Source organism: Lathyrus oleraceus, chromosome 1 (assembly GCF_024323335.1).
Source record: "Lathyrus oleraceus cultivar Zhongwan6 chromosome 1, CAAS_Psat_ZW6_1.0, whole genome shotgun sequence".
Classification (NCBI taxonomy): Eukaryota; Viridiplantae; Streptophyta; class Magnoliopsida; order Fabales; family Fabaceae; genus Lathyrus; species Lathyrus oleraceus.
The window spans coordinates 282000976-282022375 of NC_066579.1; the positions used below are offsets into that span (position 1 = coordinate 282000976).

At 42.0% G+C, this 21400-nt stretch overlaps 1 protein-coding gene across 1 annotated transcript in view; it reads left to right on the forward strand.

The window, feature by feature from the left end:
- Positions 1-21126, forward strand: part of LOC127130567 (probable mitochondrial saccharopine dehydrogenase-like oxidoreductase At5g39410) — a 34048-nt gene extending 12922 nt beyond the window's left edge. Inside the window, exon 2 of the mRNA XM_051059553.1 lies at positions 20392-21126. Within this exon, the coding sequence (XP_050915510.1) occupies positions 20392-21084 (693 nt within the window). The 3' untranslated portion in view covers positions 21085-21126. The remainder of the gene's footprint in view (positions 1-20391) is intronic.
- Positions 21127-21400: the final 274 nt, after the last annotated feature.

Genomic DNA, 21400 nt, shown 5'->3' on the forward strand with positions numbered 1-21400 from the left:
TGTGTTATCTATGTTTTGACGGCTATAGATAATATGTCTCATGCACTCTCTGGTCAGTCTTTTGATTGTTTTCTCCAGCAGAGTAAGATTCGTATTCCTTGTGGAATCGAATTTCCATCCTTTAACAAGTTTGCTTTCGCTCTCTTCAGGATGATTTCGGTCGTTTTATCCATCTAACAACCTACAACCCGGTTATGGATAATCTTCCATGCGAGTCTATTATCTACGTTTTGACGGCTATAGGTAATCTGTCTCACGCGCTTTTGGGTCGGAGTCGTCCTCCCCAGTCGAGTAAGATTCGTATTCCTTGTGGAATTGAATGTCCATCCTCTAACAAGACTGCTTTTCTAGCCCTCTTCAGGATGTTGAGTGTTTTTGAACACAAACCAATTCACGTTTTGGTCGGTCACCTGTTTTCTGCCTACAACCCAGCATCCTTGGTGTTCCTTCCTGTCTACTCTCTGTCATGACCTTGATCCCCAGTGATTTTCCTCCTCTCCGTTGGTGTCGATAAACGTCGAGTTTTTCCCCATCATCCATTGATGATTTGGTTGTGTTCGCTCTCCCTAGAAGAGTCCTCCTCTCCGTTGGTGTCGATAAACGTCGAGTTTTTCCTATGCGTCCGTTGGCGTATAGTTGATATCTTTCCCCACAGGTCTTCCCCAGTTGAACCTCCTCTCCGTTGGTGTCGATAAACGTCGAGTTTTTCCTAGTCGTCCGATGATGTCTAGTTGCTTATTCCCTACAGATCATTTGGTAATACCATATGATTCCCCTCAGAGTTTTCTCCTCTCCGTTGGTGTTGATAAACGTCGAGTTTTTCCTATTCGTCCTATGACGTCTAGTTGTACCCTTCCCCAAGTGGATTTACCTCCCCGTTGGTTTCGATAAACGTTGTGTTTTTCTCATTCGTCCGATGACGTCTGATTGTATACCCTATTCCCAGTCATTCATTAATGTCTGGTTGATTTCCCAGCCAGAATCCCCAGTAGACGTCCTATGGTGTCCGGTTGTGGTCTCCCTTTCGTTCTATGACGTCTGGCTGAGTTTTCTCCTTCTCCGTTGGTGTCGATAAACGTTGAGTCTCCCTTTCGTCCTATGACGTCTGGCTGAGTTTTCTCCTTCTCCGTTGGTGTCGATAAACGTTGAGTCTCCCTTTCGTCCTATGACGTCTGGCTGAGTTTTCTCCTTCTCCGTTGGTGTCGATAAACGTTGAGTCTCCCTTTCGTCCTATGACGTCTGGCTGAGTTTTCTCCTTCTCTGTTGGTGTCGATAAACGTCGAGTTTTTCCTATTCATCCTATGATGTCTAGCTGTACCCTTCCCCATGCGGATTTACCTCTCCGTTGGTTTCGATAAACGTTGAGTTTTTCTCATTCGTCCGATGACGTCTGATTGTGTACCCTATTCCCAGTCATTCATTAATGTCTGGTTGATTTCCCAGCCAGAATCCCTAGTAGACGTCCTATTTGGTGTCCGGTTGTGGTCTCCCTTTCGTCCGTTGACGTCTGGTTGAGTTTTCTCCTTCTCCGTTGGTGTCCGGTTGTGGTCTCCCTTTCGTCCGTTGACGTCTGGTTGAGTTTTCTCCTTCTCCGTTGGTGTCGATAAACGTTGAGTCTCCCTTTCGTCCTATGACGTCTGGTTGAGTTTCCTCCTTCTCCGTTGGTGTCGATAAACGTTGAGCTTCTCCCTTTCGTCCTATGACGTCTGGTCGAGTCTTCCCATTCATCCGATGATGTCTGGCCACCTCTCCGTTGGTCTTGGTAAACGTTGAGTTTTTCCCATTACGTCCGCTGACGTATGGTTGTATCACTATCTTTCCAGTCATTCATTAATGATTGGTTACCTCTCCGTTGGTTTCGGTAAATGTTGAGTTTTTCCCATTTCGTCCTATGACGTCTGGTCGAGTCTTCCCATTCATCCGATGATGTTTGGCCACCTCTCCGTTGGTCTTGGTAAACGTTGAGTCTTTCCCATTTCGTCCGCTGACGTATGGTTGTATCACTATCCTTCCAGTCATTCATTAATGATTGGTTACCTCTCCGTTGGTCTTGGTAAACGTTGAGTTTTTCTCCATTACGTCCGCTGACGTATGGTTGTATCCATCCTTGGTTATCCCCAGTAGAGTTGAGTTACCTCTCCGTTGGTTTTGGTAAACGTTGAGTGTTTCCTAGTTGTCCGTTGGCATCTAATTGAGATGATTTCTGTTCCCATTCATCGTGTGTCGATGTCTGGATGTGCTTGTACCTCTGAAAGAAAAAAACAACGAAAACAAGAAAAACAAATCCCAGCAGTGTGCAAATTTCTACAGTTCTTGGTATTCAATCCCTGTTTACCCTGAAAGTCTGACAGCCGTTGCTCTCATCCATTCGGGTTCCCAGTTGATTGAATAGGGGCAGCTGTAGCACCTCAAATTTGCACCCTACCATTTTGTACATTCATTTCATATTAGGTCATAACATAACATAGGCCACTGCATAACATTGCATTGTCCATTTGCCCAAGTGCAAGCTCAGCTGACCGATTGGGTCAAACTGATCAGGAGAATCAGTCAAACAAGCAAGCATGTGCTATTTTCATTGAGACAAAGCCCTAGGGTGGATTTATCAAGTTCATATGGTCTAAGGATCATTTTGAAGTGGTTTGGCCAAAGATTGGATGATCAAAGCTCATCAGTCAAGCTGAATTTCAGCTGGAACCATAGAAAGTCAACTGTGGTCAACTGTGCCTGATTTTATGGATTGGAAGGTGTGAGATGGTTTGAAAGGCCTCATTCATGTCCATATAAGTCTCATTTGACATATCAAAGATCAAGGTTGAAGAAAATAAAGTTAGACAAGAAGTTTCCTAAAATGGCAGGTGACCTGTAATTTCAACTGCCCAAAATGGGAAGTTTTTCTCCTCAAAATAACTTCATCATAAGAGCTTCAAATGGAATTTTGTCCAACATGAAAGTTGAAGATCTTGATCTCACCATTCCAAAAAGTCCAAGAACTTGAAATTCCCATGTGTGGTTAGCAAGATATGGTCCAATCATTTTCAGAAAATGCCCGAAATCAAAGTGCCATAACTTTCACATGGAGTGGCCAAATTGGATGGTTTTTCTTTGAGAAAATCACATTTGATGTGTACTTTCATAATCCATCATCACATTTTGACAAAAGCATTCACACAAAAAGGCCATTTTTCAAGTGCACTAATTAAAATCCAAGGGCAAAATGGTCCAAAACACAAAGTACATGGAATTTTGGCATGGGACCAATTCCAACAGCTTCTAAATGAAATTTGTGACTTGTTTGAAGTGATAAATCACTGTTACATTGCATGGAACTCTCCAAGGGCTAAAATGCCAAATTGCTTACATGTGCATTTTTCACTAACTATCATTTTTGGCTAATCATGATTAAAGGTGGATTATGCAAGAGTATATAAGCTTAATTATAACAAACTCAAGGAACCACTAATCATTTTTCAAGATCCAAACAGAAAATCACAAAAAACTCTCTCAATTCTCTCACTTTTTCTCCATTGTTCATAAACTTTTTTTCTCAATTTCTCAATATTTCACCATTGTTCTTGCAAATTCTTGGTTGAATCTTCATGTGTAGGTAATGTGCAAGTACTATTGAAGCAAATTGGAGCAAAAACCGCGCAAAAACTCCACTGTTGAAAGCTTCACTCATCAATGGCAAATGGAAAATTCTTCATCTCCAAGACTTGTTGAGCTGCGAAATCATCATCAATCATCTTCATAATCATCACACTCCATCTGTTTTCATAAATCGGAGCAAGAAACGCACGGATTCACGAGCTGCACGTCAATAAGGTTGGAAATCAAACTCGTTAATTCATGCAATTGTTATGCGGTTTAGGTAGAGCACACGACATAGATCATTCTGCAATTTGAATCGCGCGATTCCGTTAAGTATAGAGCTAGATATGTTGATCTGAATATTTGTGTGTGGATCTTCTTTCGATCGGTTCTTTGCGTGTGTTAATCTTTGGACAAAAGCGTTGCCATATCCGTAATCTACATGGAGAGACGGTCACAACGGTATATGGCTCGTGTATTTTCGTGCAAAAAAGTTCGTAACCGTAGCTGCCGCTTGATGAACACATGAGTGCGCGAGGAAGATGAAATTCTGGAAAAATTTTCCTTCGTTCAATCCACTTCAGCGCCTTGCCATTTCAAAATCTTGTTTCCCTCCACATTCAGCCAACCAGAAGCGGACAACACATTAATGAATGAGCACATGCGTTTTGGTATTTACGGAAATGCCATTAGCATTTAATTAATTCGAATTCCACTTAAATAAATATTATCCTAATTAACAAATCTTCAAAAATTCACATAAAATTCAATTAAAATCCAATTTAGTGGGAGTTTTTTTGTTAGATCCCATTTTTTCTCTAGAATTTTTTAGGCATAATAGTTCATGTTGTGCTTGGTAGAATTTTAGATTGGCATAGGGATGTTTGACATGTGTGACATAATTGTATGTTTCACCATTTTTAACATGAAATACTCATACATTATCCAAAATTAATGAAATTTTATATGATGATTCTTGACACATTTCTGGAGATTTTGGTATATCATTTGTAATTTTTAGACCTCTGGATTGGTAGATATGATTTATTCTTTTTGAGTGTGACAATATGTGTCACATTATGATATGCTGAGTTCATGAATTATTTTTCCATGCTTCCCCTAGGCCTATGGCCCTGATTTTTTGCATGAGATACAATATGTATGTTAACTTTCAACATGATTTTTTGTGGATTTAATTGGTCCCTTTTCTAATTGATTTGGATTTTTGATTTCTGTTTAGCATCTTTGGGTTGTTTCTTGTGTAACAAACTTTACATGTGTTGTTGAATGCTCATACTATATCATATGAATGTGAAATTTGATGGAGTGATTCATAACATGTTTAGGTGTAGTTTGGCTTTGGTCCCATCAATTTCTTAATTATTTTCACTGTTTGGCATGTGATTGAAGTTAATGCTCATTTTGTTACCATGTGTTGGCTTGCATAATTGTGTCTGGATTTCTTGATTTTCATTGACCTAATTTCTGTTGTCCAATTGAGCTGAAAATTGACATACTATACCTTGAGTATGTCCTGTTCAGGTGTGAATTTTTGTGGAATTAATTGAATTGATTTGGTATGCTTTTGAGTGAGATAGTTCTGTTTGGTCTTTTGAAGTTGCAAATTGCATGATTGATGTTAAATTGTGCATGAAATGATAATGGTGAATGGTATGAGCATGGGACCAATTGCATTTGCTTTTGATTTGTTTTAATGTGATTTTGGTTGGTTTACACTTGCTGTTTAGAACTTTTTATCCCTTTTGGACCCTAGGCTTGGCCTAGTGGTCTAGTTTCTCACATTTGGTTTGGATTTTCAGGTTAAAAGTGCAAAAGGCTTAAGGAGAGAAATGGAAATTGAAAATTGAATTTGTTTGATGTTGTCCACTAACATGTCTTTGTTTTGTAGGGATTGATGCTTGAGCTTGAGCTTATAGCTTGCACTTGTGTGCATTAACTTGTGTTGCTTTGTACAGATTAACTGATTAACAATTTGCTGTTTACTGTTGGTTTGTCTGAGTACTGATGATACTTGATTGATTTCAGGTACATTTAGTCGCTTACAGTTCTTTAAGAACTTGCTTGCTGCTGCTTGGTTTTTAAACCATTTGAGGTAGGACTTCTATTCTTCATGTAGTCTGGAAGACCTGGCCTGTTACTTGGCCAGGCAACTGTCTGAAGTCCTCCTTAAGAGGCGATGTTTGTGGTTGTTTACATTTGTGCCCAAGCAGGTGAAGACCTCTATGAGGCAATTGGCGGAACCCAAGGGATATGCAATCTATCCCCCGCTATTCTGTTGAGTCGTCCCTCTGCTCACACGGCTGTGTGTTGATGCATTGGGACACAAACCCAAGATCTTGTGCTGTTGCACAATCGAGTCAGAGTCTTGAGCGTAGAAGGGTCCCTCCATTCTGGACCCACGCTCCTTTGTCTGAAGCTCTCCCTGGTCAGGGATAAGAGCTGTGAAGTCTAATCTTCACTCACCTTTCATCAGCTTCACCTTAGCCCCTCAATGGCAAGGTTAAGAGCTAACCTTACCCCGATACAGAGGCTTGTTTGTTGAGGTTGATATGACCCCTCGACTAAAGCCTAGCCTTGATGTTTGAGCCCCTTGTTGGTGTGTTTATTTCATGCTGTATATGTTTGTGTGGTGTGATTGTATCCCCTAGGTTTGCTAGACTCCGCGTAGTCTCGTTTGCATGTCAATTAAGGTAGCACGGTTCCTTCGTATAGGACTTCCTTTCTTGCTTGAGCTTTCCTAAAACACAAACAAACATTATCCCCTCTTAAGGATACGTCAACTCCTTCTACTACAGGTGAGTAAGTCTCCAAAGGTCGAGCATCCGGTAGATTGCGTAGTGACGTTGTCCACTTAAAAAACACAAACCAACAGGAATAGTTTAGCCGAACTACGGCAACTCTGATTCTCATGTCCAGATGAGATACTTAGGCACGAGATGCGATGTCTTGTCGAGTTTGACTAACAACTAACACTAATTCTTTTCTCTCGCCCTCGTTGCGATTGAGACCTCCCCTTTCTCTTGCCCTAGTTGCAATCGAGACCCTTCTTCTTCCTGTGTCTTGTTGTGTGCTTGGAAGCTGATGTAAGTCCGTCGAGTGGCGTTCGGGTTCTAGAGTGAGTTCGTTTGGTTCGGATGCTGATGTAAGTCCAGTGATTGGCATTCAGGCTCCACGTTTGCCTTTGCCTGTATTTGTTTGTGTGCGTGTCAGCCGAGCTACGAATGCTCTGATTCTCCTTCGTCCAAAGGAGATACGTATGCATAGGATGCAACATCCTAGCGAGCATGTGTCGTTTCCCCAGTCCGAACTACTTAGACTCTGATGTCTATGCTTGATAGACTAAGTAGGCCCAGGATGCGATATCCTGCCGAGTCAGTCTTGTTTGTTTTCTTGTGTCTCTTTCAGCCTGTATAGATGATTGTGTGAGTAGTGTTTTAGCAACCATTTCCCTCCCTATTGTGCGTGGATCCCGTCGAGTACGACGGATGCGTAGGGGTGCTAATACCTTCCCTTCGCATAACCGACTCCCGATCCCATTCTCTTTGGTCGCGAGACCATGCTTTTTCCAGGTTTACTCTGAGCGTTTCCTTTCCCTCTTTTGGGATAAATAACGCACGGCGGCGGCTCTGTTGTTCTTGTTTTCCCGCCGGTTTTTCGCGTAATGCGACAGCTGGCGACTCTGCTGGGGAGTAGAGAAGTTGACCTGTGCTGGTCCATCTTCCCTAAGCGAGTCTCTCCTAGCGCTCTCTAGGTTAGGGCTTTGGTTGCTTTTTGTTGTGTTATTTATTGCATTCATTGTTTATTGTTTGCATGTATTGTTTGCATTAATATTTGCATTCATTCATATTCATCTGTTGTGCTGGCTGTACTTCTCTGTTTGGGGGTGGGAGTTACTCGAGGTAAAAGGCCCAATACCCAGGCTATGAGTGCAATCTAGGAAACCTAGGAATAGAGTGAGTCATGGGAAGCGGGTGGTATGCGCCACTTAGCGGAACATCGACGTCACGAGTAGTTCAGACCCTGGTGGGGTACCATCGTTGCATACTTCAGGTGTGTATATGATGGTATTCTGCGAAAGGTTATTTATGCTGCGTTTCTTTCGACCTTACCCTGGCCTAGATGACACCCGTGAGTGGGGAGGGAATGATCATTTTTACAGGTACAGATGGTGACTGTTGGTGACCTGTTGGTGACTAGTTGCTGGCTCAGTGTGTTCCTGTTGGTGACTCAGTTTCTCAGATTGGGTTCAGATGACAGTTGACCAGTTGACTTTGGGTTTCAGATGATTGTGATCAGAGTTTGAGCCGAAGCTTCGATCCTGTGTTCAGAGATGCACAGCTTGCCAGTCGTGTCTGCATCATGTGCATCATATCATGTTTATTTTTCAAAAGAAATGCAATAAAAAATGAGAAAAAAGAAAAAAAATCTAATCTCTGCATGCATATCATTTCTCGGGTACATTCCAGAGTCCGTTCACTGATGGATCCGGGTGCTCATTTACAGATGAAATTGTTGGTTTCACTCGGTACTCATTGCTCTTGTATACTGTGCCGTTGCTGCAGATTGCTTTTTTTTCGAAGATGAATCAGGCTCTTTGAAGGCCTGAGAAATGATCATTATCATGTGCATCATATGTATTAGCATCATAATCATGACATGTTGCATAACAGGTGTTCTAGTTCGGACTTCTCACTCTGGCTCCTGTCTGAGACAGGATTGTTGATCATCGTCCGCACCGCAACCAGATCGAATCATCAGAGGAGTATGGATCAGGTTCAGACTGAGTTGGCTGAGATGAGGGCAAACATGGCCCAGTTCATGACCATGATGCAAGGGGTCGTTCAGGGGCAAGAGGAGCTGCGAGCCTTAGCCCAGAGACAGGAAGCCATGATTCTGCCACCCAGTCGTGCTTCACCAGAAGGGGTCCCCGTTAATGATCAAATTGCTGCTGTCACTATTCCCGTCAACAACTACGACGTGGATGATGATTTGAGGGGTATCATAATCAATGGACAACCTCTTGCTACAGAGACTGTTAATGTCAGAGCAACCCGTACTCCGGTTCGCCATCGTGGCTCTTCAAGTTCGTTGAATTCTAAGAAGCCATTCTCTGGGGCACCCAAAGGGGGAGAGAGTGAAACAAATGCTGTGCACCGGCGAGGGAGTGCGAACAGAGGACAATATCGTCAAGCTGCCGCTGTGACTATTCCAGCAACCCAACAACAATAGGGAAGGGCAACTCAGCGGTATCAACATCAGCAACATCGTCCGCAACAGCAGGCTTACCAGCCTCCCTATGATAATCAAGCCGGTACAAGTAATGAGAGGAAGAGGGTCATTTTTGATCCGATCCCTATGTCTTACGCAGAGCTGTATCCCTCGTTGATAGAGCGGAACTTGATTACTCCCAGAGACCCGCCGGCTATACCCGTCAACCCTCGGTGGTGGTATAGGCCTGAGCAGCAGTGTGTGTATCATTCGGGTGCTCCTGGTCATGATGTGGATAGTTGCTTTCAGTTGAAAATGAAGGTTCAAGACCTCGTGCAGTCAGGTATTCTGAACTTTGAAGACTTGGGTCCCCGTGTTAATCAAGCTTGAAGATAACAAGTCGCGGGCTGGCGTTGGCTTTTCTCCTGAGGTCTTCAACAAAGAGGGTTGATCAAAAGCAGAAGCTACTAATGCAAGAGATTCTGACAGTTGTTATCCCTGGTGGGATCTATCACAATTGGGTCACTGTGGGCGTTCCTACAGTTGTTCATAAGTCAGAGTAATAATCGCTTTGTTTAAAAACCCTTCTCCCATGCCAAAAGGAGAAGTGATGACATTGTTGGCAACATTTTGTGCAATGATATTTTCATTCAAGTAAATGCATGTTAAACATTTGTTTTTCCAATTGTTTTCCCTTTTCGCTTTTTGCATGAAATTGGTGATCACAAAAAACCCTAAAAACAGGAATAAAAGCAATCTTTTCATCTGCATAACGATTGTCTTGTTTGTTTTCCAAAAAGTTTTTCATATCGAAATCATTATGCAGGTTGTTTCTCAAACCCATTGAACATAATGATCGGACGTCATCTCCCAATTTTGAATTCCCTGTATTCGAAGTAGAAGAAGATGATGTTGAAGGGATTCCTGACGAGATTTCCCGACTTCTTGAGCAAGAAAAGAAGATCACTCAGCTGCATCTCGAGAATCAGCAGAACAGCCAACTGGGGCATCAAAAAAAAATCAATCAAAAAAAAAAAAAACAAAGAAAGAAAGGGTGCAAAAGAAATCAAAAGCAAAATCAAAGAAAAAAAACAAAGGAAAAATAGCACCCTCAAAGTCCCAAGTTGACTGATGCTGAATTCGATCGAAAAGAAGAGATTAACTGCCAGGTGTCATGGTCAGTTATATCAGCAGAGAGTGACGAAAGCATTCGACCAGAAGGTCGAGTCTCGAGTTCTGAGAAAATGACCTTGTGCTCAAGAAAGTCTTGTCTTTCGTGCCCGATTCCAGGGGCAAGTGGACTCCAAGCTATGAACGTCCATATGTTTTCAAGAGAGCCTTTTCAGGCGGTGCTTTGACACTTACAGCAATGGATGAAGAAGTTCACTCGTCCTGTGAATCCAGATGCAGTCAAGAAATACTTAGCCTAAACAAAAAAAAAGCAAAACAGCTCGCTAAGTTGAACACCCCAAAGGGTAACTTAGGCAAAAAGGAGCGTCTCGGTGGATTGAAAACCCGAAAGGGCGATCCAGGCAAAAGTTAGAGACATTGAAAAAAGAATTTGCATCTCGCTAGATTGAGCACCTCACACCGGGGCAATCTAGGCAAAAATTAGGGATTTGGCAAGTAACTGCATCTTGACAAGACCGTGTTCTATATCTGTCATCCGCCAGGAATTCTCTATGCGTCGTCGATCGAAACTCCGAATACATCGAGATTCAGAATGGTAGAGGAAAGGTCATTATGTTCAATGTAGCCCTCTCCAATATATATCACCGATTTCAAACTTGTATAGATCTATGGAGTCTCGCCCTTTGCAGACTACCATTCCATCACATCGATTTGAGCTTTTACCCCATTATTTGCACTCTTATTTGTTTCAACTCAACAAATGTTTTGCATGTTTTAATTGATAAAGTATCATTGTTTTCAAAATAAACAAAATTTTTCACAAAATTGTTCTTAAACAAAGTGAACATTCACAATGATGAAAGGATACCTAGGAGACCCGCAGTGCTCTCCCAAGGGTGGTATGATTACCGACGGGTAAGACAGTCGTTCGTATCTCGAGCATAATTATATCTTTGTCCTGTAGAACCTTTTCATGGTCTCTCCTCAGCGAGGTTGCTCAGTGCAGTGTTGGTTGAAGTTGTTCATCTTCACGTCCCCGACAGTGCAACATGTTTTCTCCAAGTCTCTATTAGCCCTATGGTGGGGCATCCCTAATAGAGTGCTGTTTGAGCCCTATCGTGGGGCATCCCCAGCAAGGTTGTTGTTTTGGACATTATCGTGGGCCAGTTCTCAAGCAGTAGGTGTACTGAAGACTTCAATTTCGTCTCTCCAGCAGAGCAGTCTTCTCCTCTCCCTGGCACGGATGCTTTTCTGCAACGATTCGGTATTTGGAGGATTGACGTCTCAGTATTCCGTCATTTTCTCAGGTAGGTCCTCAGCAGAGTGGTTGACATGAGGAACTTCATCGATGCCTATCTATTTTCACCAGAGATCTGGCTGATTCTTGGTATCTCTGTTCTCCAGCATGAGTGAGAAGTCAGTGCTCTCCCTACAGAGTTTTCATCAAGCAGATTTCCTCAGCAGAGTCTCCCCACAGAGTGGAGTATTTGATCAGTGGGCTCCCTAGCGGGGTTTTCATTCACTTTGCATTTTGCATGTAGTGATCATTGCATCCTCAAATCGCGTAGCATTTCCATTCATAATGGAGCATTACGCCATAGAAAAATTCAAACATATGCATTCATGTGTTAACCCGATCAGACCGTCTCCCGGGCAGAGGCAGCTTCTTGTTCGACGTCTGTACAACGCTTTCGCTACAGTTGCTCCTGACGGCACTCAGGATTGGTACCCCCAGAGAGGTTTATTTCCTCATCCGTGGTGAAAGAAAAACTTGGTGCTACCCAGTAGCCTCCTAGTAGATGTGGGTGTGTCTGATCTCTCCATGTAGAGTCTACCCCTTAAGCAGAAAGTGTCCATCCTTTCCTGCCATTTCCCCACTGAGATACATCCTCGTGGATGACGGTTGCTTCCGTTCCCTCCCTAATGGGATGGGTTTTCCCTATTGAGTTCTTTCCTCATTAGGATGAGTCTTGATTCAGTTTGCCTTTTTGGATCGATCCTAAATTGGCTTCTTGTTGACTGTCTCTTGTGTTGCCCTGGGGCATGAATGAATAGTGGCTCACTAACCGGTACTCATTCATCTTATCCTCAGCGGAATTTGTGGGCTTCTACCTACAAACGGTAGTTGTAAGTCCTATCTTTGTGGTTTTCTACCCAACCGGTAGTTGTAAAATCCCACTTTCATCCCTAGCAGAGGTAACCTTTGTGGTTCATTCTGTCGGTTGGCTTCTACCTACAACCCGGTAGTTGTAAGTCCTATCTTTGTGGTTTTCTACCTATTAGCTGGCAGTTGTAAAATCCCACTTTCATCCCCTAGCAGAGGTAACCTTTGTGGTTCATTCTGATTGTTGTCGGATTTTTCGGTCTTCTACCTACAAATCGGTAGTTGTAAATCCTTTTTCTCACTCTGTCTCTCAGCAGACTGTTTGTTGGCCTCTACCTACAAACCGGTAGTTGTAAGTCCTATCTTTGTGGTTTTCTACCTACAAGCTGGTAGTTGTAAAATCCCACGTTCTCCCCTTGGTGGAGTTGACCCTTTGTGCTCATCCTGATTGATGATGGTTACTTTTCCGTGGTTTTCCGCCTACTAACCGGTAGATGTAATCCCCTCTTTGCAGTTATCAGTATCCGGTTTGCGGTATTGATATTCTTTTCCCCTCTGGATACTCGCCTTGATCAAGCAGTATTGTCCCCAGTGGGTCTCCCCCTTTCTTTTGGGTATTTGCTCCGAGTCAGCAACTTTATCCTCTTTTGATTGGTCATCTTTGCATACCTGTTCCTGGTACACGATGCTTTTCTTTTCGGTCGTTTATCCATCTAACAACCTACAACCCGGTTATGGATAATCTTCCATGCGAGTCTATTATCTACGTTTTGACGGCTATAGATAATATGTCTCATGCACTCTCTGGTCAGTCTTTTGATTGTTTTCTCCAGCAGAGTAAGATTCGTATTCCTTGTGGAATCGAATTTCCATCCTTTAACAAGTTTGCCTTCGCTCTCTTCAGGATGATGTCGGTTGATTTATCCATTTAACAACCTGCAACCCGGTTATGGATAATCTTCCATGCGAGTGTGTTATCTACGTTTTGACGGCTATAGATAATATGTCTCATGCACTCTCTGGTCAGTCTTTTGATTGTTTTCTCCAGCAGAGTAAGATTCGTATTCCTTGTGGAATCGAATTTCCATCCTTTAACAAGTTTGCTTTCGCTCTCTTCAGGATGATTTCGGTCGTTTTATCCATCTAACAACCTACAACCCGGTTATGGATAATCTTCCATGCGAGTCTATTATCTACGTTTTGACGGCTATAGGTAATCTGTCTCACGCGCTTTTGGGTCGGAGTCGTCCTCCCCAGTCGAGTAAGATTCGTATTCCTTGTGGAATTGAATGTCCATCCTCTAACAAGACTGCTTTTCTAGCCCTCTTCAGGATGTTGAGTGTTTTTGAACACAAACCAATTCACGTTTTGGTCGGTCACCTGTTTTCTGCCTACAACCCAGCATCCTTGGTGTTCCTTCCTGTCTACTCTCTGTCATGACCTTGATCCCCAGTGATTTTCCTCCTCTCCGTTGGTGTCGATAAACGTCGAGTTTTTCCCCATCATCCATTGATGATTTGGTTGTGTTCGCTCTCCCTAGAAGAGTCCTCCTCTCCGTTGGTGTCGATAAACATCGAGTTTTTCCTATGCGTCCGTTGGCGTATAGTTGATATCTTTCCCCACAGGGTCTTCCCCAGTTGAACCTCCTCTCCGTTGGTGTCGATAAACGTCGAGTTTTTCCTAGTCGTCCGATGATGTCTAGTTGCTTATTCCCTACAGATCATTTGGTAATACCATATGATTCCCCTCAGAGTTTTCTCCTCTCCGTTGGTGTTGATAAACGTCGAGTTTTTCCTATTCGTCCTATGACGTATAGTTGTACCCTTCCCCAAGTGGATTTACCTCCCCGTTGGTTTCGATAAACGTTGTGTTTTTCTCATTCGTCCGATGACGTCTGATTGTATACCCTATTCCCAGTCATTCATTAATGTCTGGTTGATTTCCCAGCCAGAATCCCCAGTAGACGTCCTATGGTGTCCGGTTGTGGTCTCCCTTTCGTCCTATGACGTCTGGCTGAGTTTTCTCCTTCTCCGTTGGTGTCGATAAACGTTGAGTCTCCCTTTCGTCCTATGACGTCTGGCTGAGTTTTCTCCTTCTCCGTTGGTGTCGATAAACGTTGAGTCTCCCTTTCGCCCTATGACGTCTGGCTGAGTTTTCTCCTTCTCCGTTGGTGTCGATAAACGTTGAGTCTCCCTTTCGTCCTATGACGTCTGGCTGAGTTTTCTCCTTCTCCGTTGGTGTCGATAAACGTCGAGTTTTTCCTATTCATCCTATGATGTCTAGCTGTACCCTTCCCCATGCGGATTTACCTCTCCGTTGGTTTCGATAAACGTTGAGTTTTTCTCATTCGTCCGATGACGTCTGATTGTGTACCCTATTCCCAGTCATTCATTAATGTTTGGTTGATTTCCCAGCCAGAATCCCCAGTAGACGTCCTATTTGGTGTCCGGTTGTGGTCTCCCTTTCGTCCATTGACGTCTGGTTGAGTTTTCTCCTTCTCCGTTGGTGTCCGGTTGTGGTCTCCCTTTCGTCCGTTGACGTCTGTTTTTTGAGTTTTCTCCTTCTCCGTTGGTGTCGATAAACGTTGAGTCTCCCTTTCGTCCTATGACGTCTGGTTGAGTTTCCTCCTTCTCCGTTGGTGTCGATAAACGTCGAGCTTCTCCCTTTCGTCCTATGACGTCTGGTCGAGTCTTCCCATTCATCCGATGATGTCTGGCCACCTCTCCGTTGGTCTTGGTAAATGTTGAGTTTTTCCCATTACGTCCGCTGACGTATGGTTGTATCACTATCTTTCCAGTCATTCATTAATGATTGGTTACCTCTCCGTTGGTTTCGGTAAACGTTGAGTTTTTCCCATTTCGTCCTATGACGTCTGGTCGAGTCTTCCCATTCATCCGATGATGTTTGGCCACCTCTCCGTTGGTCTTGGTAAACGTTGAGTCTTTCCCATTTCGTCCGCTGACGTATGGTTGTATCACTATCCTTCCAGTCATTCATTAATGATTGGTTACCTCTCCGTTGGTCTTGGTAAACGTTGAGTTTTTCCCCATTACGTCCGCTGACGTATGGTTGTATCCATCCTTGGTTATCCCCAGTAGAGTTGAGTTACCTCTCCGTTGGTTTTGGTAAACGTTGAGTGTTTCCTAGTTGTCCGTTGGCATCTAGTTGAGATGATTTCTGTTCCCATTCATCGTGTGTCGATGTCTGGATGTGCTTGTACCTCTGAAAGAAAAAAACAACGAAAACAAGAAAAACAAATCCCAGCAGTGTGCAAATTTCTACGGTTCTTGGTATTCAATCCCTGTTTACCCTGAAAGTCTGACAGTCGTTGCTCTCATCCATTCGGGTTCCCAGTTGATTGAATAGGTGCAGCTGTAGCACCTCAAATTTGCACCCTACCATTTTGTACATTCATTTCATATTAGGTCATAACATAACATAGGCCACTGCATAACATTGCATTGTCCATTTGCCCAAGTGCAAGCTCAGCTGACCGATTGGGTCAAACTGATCAAGAGAATCAGTCAAACAAGCAAGCATGTGCTATTTTCATTGAGACAAAGCCCTAGGGTGGATTTATCAAGTTCATATGGTCTAAGGATCATTTTGAAGTGGTTTGGCCAAAGATTGGATGATCAAAGCTCATCAGTCAAGCTGAATTTCAGCTGGAACCATAGAAAGTCAACTGTGGTCAACTGTGCCTGATTTTATGGATTGGAAGGTGTGAGATGGTTTGAAAGGCCTCATTCATGTCCATATAAGTCTCATTTGACATATCAAAGATCAAGGTTGAAGAAAATAAAGTCAGACAAGAAGTTTCCTAAAATGCCAGGTGACTTGTAATTTCAACTGCCCAAAATGGGAAGTTTTTCTCCTCAAAATAACTTCATCATAAGAGATTCAAATGGAATTTTGTCCAACATGAAAGTTGAAGATCTTGATCTCACCATTCCAAAAAGTCCAAGAACTTGAAATTCCCATGTGTGGTTAGCAAGATATGGTCCAATCATTTTCAGAAAATGCCCGAAATCAAAGTGCCATAACTTTCACATGGAGTGGCCAAATTGGATGGTTTTTCTTTGAGAAAATCACATTTGATGTGTACTTTCATAATCCATCATCACATTTTGCCAAAAGCATTCACACAAAAAGGCCATTTTTCAAGTGCACTAATTAAAATCCAAGGGCAAAATGGTCCAAAACACAAAGTACATGGAATTTTGGCATGGGACCAATTCCAACAGCTTCTAAATGAAATTTGTGACTTGTTTGAAGTGATAAATCACTGTTACATTGCATGGAACTCTCCAAGGGCAAAAATGCCAAATTGCTTACATGTGCATTTTTCACTAATTATCATTTTTGGCTAATCATGATTAAAGGTGGATTATGCAAGAGTATATAAGCTTAATTATAACAAACTCAAGGAACCACTAATCATTTTTCAAGATCCAAACAGAAAATCACAAAAAACTCTCTCAATTCTCTCACTTTTTCTCCATTGTTCATAAACTTTTTTTCTCAATTTCTCAATATTTCACCATTGTTCTTGCAAATTCTTGGTTGAATCTTCATGTGTAGGTAATGTGCAAGTACTGTTGAAGCAAATTGGAGCAAAAACCGCGCAAAAACTCCACTGTTGAAAGCTTCACTCATCAATGGCAAATGGAAAATTCTTCATCTCCAAGACTTGTTGAGCTGCGAAATCATCATCAATCATCTTCATAATCATCACACTCCATCTGTTTTCATAAATCGGAGCAAGAAACGCACGGATTCACGAGCTGCACGTCAATAAGGTTGGAAATCAAACTCGTTAATTCATGCAATTGTTATGCGGTTTAGGTAGAGCATACGACATAGATCATTCTGCAATTTGAATCGCGCGATTCCGTTAAGTATAGAGCTAGATATGTTGATCTGAATATTTGTGTGTGGATCTTCTTTCGATCGGTTCTTTGCGTGCGTTAATCTTTGGACAAAAGCGTTGCCATATCCGTAATCTACATGGAGAGACGGTCACAACGGTATATGGCTCGTGTATTTTCGTGCAAAAAAGTTCGTAACCGTAGCTGCCGCTTGATGAACACATGAGTGCGCGAGGAAGATGAAATTCTGGAAAAAATTTCCTTCGTTCAATCCACTTCAGCGCCTTGCCATTTCAAAATCTTGTTTCCCTCCACATTCAGCCAACCAGAAGCGGACAACACATTAATGAATGAGCACATGCGTTTTGGTATTTACGGAAATGCCATTAGCATTTAATTAATTCGAATTCCACTTAAATAAATATTATCCTAATTAACAAATCTTCAAAAATTCACATAAAATTCAATTAAAATCCAAATTTAGTGGGAGTTTTTTTGTTAGATCCCATTTTTTCTCTAGAATTTTTTAGGCATAATAGTTCATGTTGTGCTTGGTAGAATTTTAGATTGGCATAGGGATGTTTGACATGTGTGACATAATTGTATGTTTCACCATTTTTAACATGAAATACTCATACATTATCCAAAATTAATGAAATTTTATATGATGATTCTTGACAAATTTCTGGAGATTTTGGTATATCATTTGTAATTTTTAGACCTCTGGATTGGTAGATATGATTTATTCTTTTTGAGTGTGACAATATGTGTCACATTATGATATGTTGAGTTCATGAATTATTTTTCCATGCTTCCCCTAGGCCTATGGCCCTGATTTTTTGCATGAGATACAATATGTATGTTAAATTTCAACATGACTTTTTGTGGATTTAATTGGTCCCTTTTCTAATTGATTTGGATTTTTGATTGCTGTTTAGCATCTTTGGGTTGTTTCTTGTGTAACAAACTTTACATGTGTTGTTGAATGCTCATACTATATCATATGAATGTGAAATTTGATGGAGTGATTCATAACATGTTTAGGTATAGTTTGGCTTTGGTCCCATCAATTTCTTAATTATTTTCACTGTTTGGCATGTGATTGAAGTTAATGCTCATTTTGTTACCATGTGTTGGCTTGCATAATTGTGTCTGGATTTCTTGATTTTCATAGACCTAATTTCTGTTGTCCAATTGAGCTGAAAATTGACATGCTATACCTTGAATGTGTCGTGTTCAGGTGTGAATTTTTGTGGAATTAATTGAATTGATTTGGTATGCTTTTGAGTGAGATAGTTCTGTTTGGTCTTTTGAAGTTGCAAATTGCATGATTGATGTTAAATTGTGCATGAAATGATAATGGTGAATGGTATGAGCATGGGACCAATTGAATTTGCTTTTGATTTGTTTTAATGTAATTTTGGTTGGTTTACACTTGCTGTTTAGAACTTTTTATCCCTTTTGGACTCTAGGCTTGGCCTAGTGGTCTAGTTTCTCACATTTGGTTTGGATTTTCAGGTTAAAAGTGCAAAAGGCTTAAGGAGAGAAATGGAAATTGAAAATTGAATTTGTTTGATGTTGTCCACTAACATGTCTTTGTTTTGTAGGGATTGATGCTTGAGCTTGAGCTTATAGCGTGCATTTGTGTGCATTAACTTGTGTTGCTTTGTACAGATTAACTGATTAACAATTTGCTGTTTACTGTTGGTTTGTCTGAGTACTGATGATACTTGATTGATTTCAGGTACATTTAGTCGCTTACAGTTCTTTAAGAACTTGCTTGCTGCTGCTTGGTTTTTAAACCATTTGAGGTAGGACTTCTATTCTTCATGTAGTCTGGAAGACCTGGCCTGTTACTTGGCCAGGCAACTGTCTGAAGTCCTCCTTAAGAGGCGATGTTTGTGGTTGTTTACATTTGTGCCCAAGCAGGTGAAGACCTCTATGAGGCAATTGGCGGAACCCAAGGGATATGCAATCTATCCCCCGCTATTCTGTTGAGTCGTCCCTCTGCTCACACGGCTGTGTGTTGATGCATTGGGACACAAACCCAAGATCTTGTGCTGTTGCACAATCGAGTCAGAGTCTTGAGCGTAGAAGGGTCCCTCCATTCTGGACCGACGCTCCTTTGTCTGAAGCTCTCCCTGGTCAGGGATAAGAGCTGTGAAGTCTAATCTTCACTCACCTTTCATCAGCTTCACCTTAGCCCCTCAATGGCAAGGTTAAGAGCTAACCTTACCCCGATACAGAGGCTTGTTTGTTGAGGTTGATATGACCCCTCGACTAAAGCCTAGCCTTGATGTTTGAGCCCCTTGTTGGTGTGTTTATTTCATGTTGTATATGTTTGTGTGGTGTGATTGTATCCCCTAGGTTTGCTAGACTCCGCGTAGTCTCGTTTGCATGTCAATTAAGGTAGCACGGTTCCTTCGTATAGGACTTCCTTTCTTGCTTGAGCTTTCCTAAAACACAAACAAACATTATCCCCTCTTAAGGATACGTCAACTCCTTCTACTACAGGTGAGTAAGTCTCCAAAGGTCGAGCATCCGGTAGATTGCGTAGTGACGTTGTCCACTTAAAAAACACAAACCAACAGGAATAGTTTAGTCGAACTACGGCAACTCTGATTCTCATGTCCAGATGAGATACGTAGGCACGAGATGCGATGTCTTGTCGAGTTTGACTAACAACTAACACTAATTCTTTTCTCTCGCCCTCGTTGCGATTGAGACCTCCCCTTTCTCTTGCCCTAGTTGCAATCGAGACCCTTCTTCTTCCTGTGTCTTGTTGTGTGCTTGGAAGCTGATGTAAGTCCATCGAGTGGCGTTCGGGTTCTAGAGTGAGTTCGTTTGGTTCGGATGCTGATGTAAGTCCAGTGATTGGCATTCAGGCTCCACGTTTGCCTTTGCCTGTATTTGTTTGTGTGCGTGTCAGCCGAGCTACGAATGCTCTGATTCTCCTTCGTCCAAAGGAGATACGTATGCATAGGATGCAACATCCTAGCGAGCATGTGTCGTTTCCCCAGTCCAAACTACTTAGACTCTGATGTCTATGCTTGATAGACTAAGTAGGCCCAGGATGCGATATCCTGCCGAGTCAGTCTTGTCTGTTTTCTTGTGTCTCTTTCAGCCTGTATAGATGATTGTGTGAGCAGTGTTTTAGCAACCATTTCCCTCCCTATTGTGCGTGGATCCCGTCGAGTACGACGGATGCGTAGGGGTGCTAATACCTTCCCTTCGCATAACCGACTCCCGATCCCATTCTCTTTGGTCGCGAGACCATGCTTTTTCTAGGTTTACTCTGAGCGTTTCCTTTCCCTCTTTTGGGATAAATAACGCACGGTGGCGGCTCTGTTGTTCTTGTTTTCCCGCCGGTTTTTCGCGTAATGCGACAGTATTGCCTTTTATCCATGTACTTTTTAAATATTAATAATACTGTTCTATTTTTATTGATTTCTGTTTTCGTGGTTGTAGATTCCTGGGCCGTCTCCTTCGAAAGGACAGACTATAGAACACCAGAAGAAAATTGGCCTTTGGGCAGTGGTGCTTCCTTCAGCAGATGCTAGCGTTGTTCGAAGGACACTTTCAACACTAACGGAAGAGCCCAATGGTCTTCCTGGGTCGAATGAAAGTTCTGAGACGGTTCAAAAAAGAGAGGCTTTTTGGTCATCGGTGAAGCCAACTCATTTTGGTGTGAAAATAGGCTCAAAGTCTTTGTTTGGCATATTAAGAATTATCATGGTTGGAATTTGTATTGGTCTTTTCGGAAGCACTGGTTTTGGACGGTGGCTTCTTTTGAAATTTCCTTCTTTATTTAGCCTTGGTTGGTTCAGGAAGAATGGCCCTTCTGAAGAGGAAGTCGAAAGCGCATCTTTCAAGATGTGGTTTGTCGGACGCGGTTTTAGTAACGGGAGTCTTGCTTCACAGGAAAACACTAAACATGATATGGAAATTGTAACTAGAGTAACAGGACCTGAAGTTGGATATGTAGCGACCCCAATAATTCTTGTTCAGTGTGCTCTCATTCTTCTCAGCCAGCGCAAAAACCTACCTAAAGGAGGTGTTTACCCTCCTGGAATCGTATTTGGTCCTACTGATCTCCAACAGAAACTTCAACAAAATGGAATATCCTTTGATGTCATCTCAAAAAGTACTATTTCTTCTTGAGCTTGTAAGTTTCTATCTTTACACTTTAATAAGGAGTGAAATTAAATACAATGGTCACATCATAGAATTAGACAACCATATAGAGAAAAACTTCATATCTGTTTTTTCTTATTTATTTATCAAGAGAATTTGAAACATAAATAAGGATAAAAAAGGTATAAAAAAGACAAAAACATGAATTATTAAACTCTGTCATTCTTGAATCATTGTTTGTCCTCAAACAACTAGTTCACATAGGAAGTCTAAGGATAAATACATTTTTATAAGAATTATGATACATGGATGTATGAATACTCGTTCAAAATCCACAAGACAG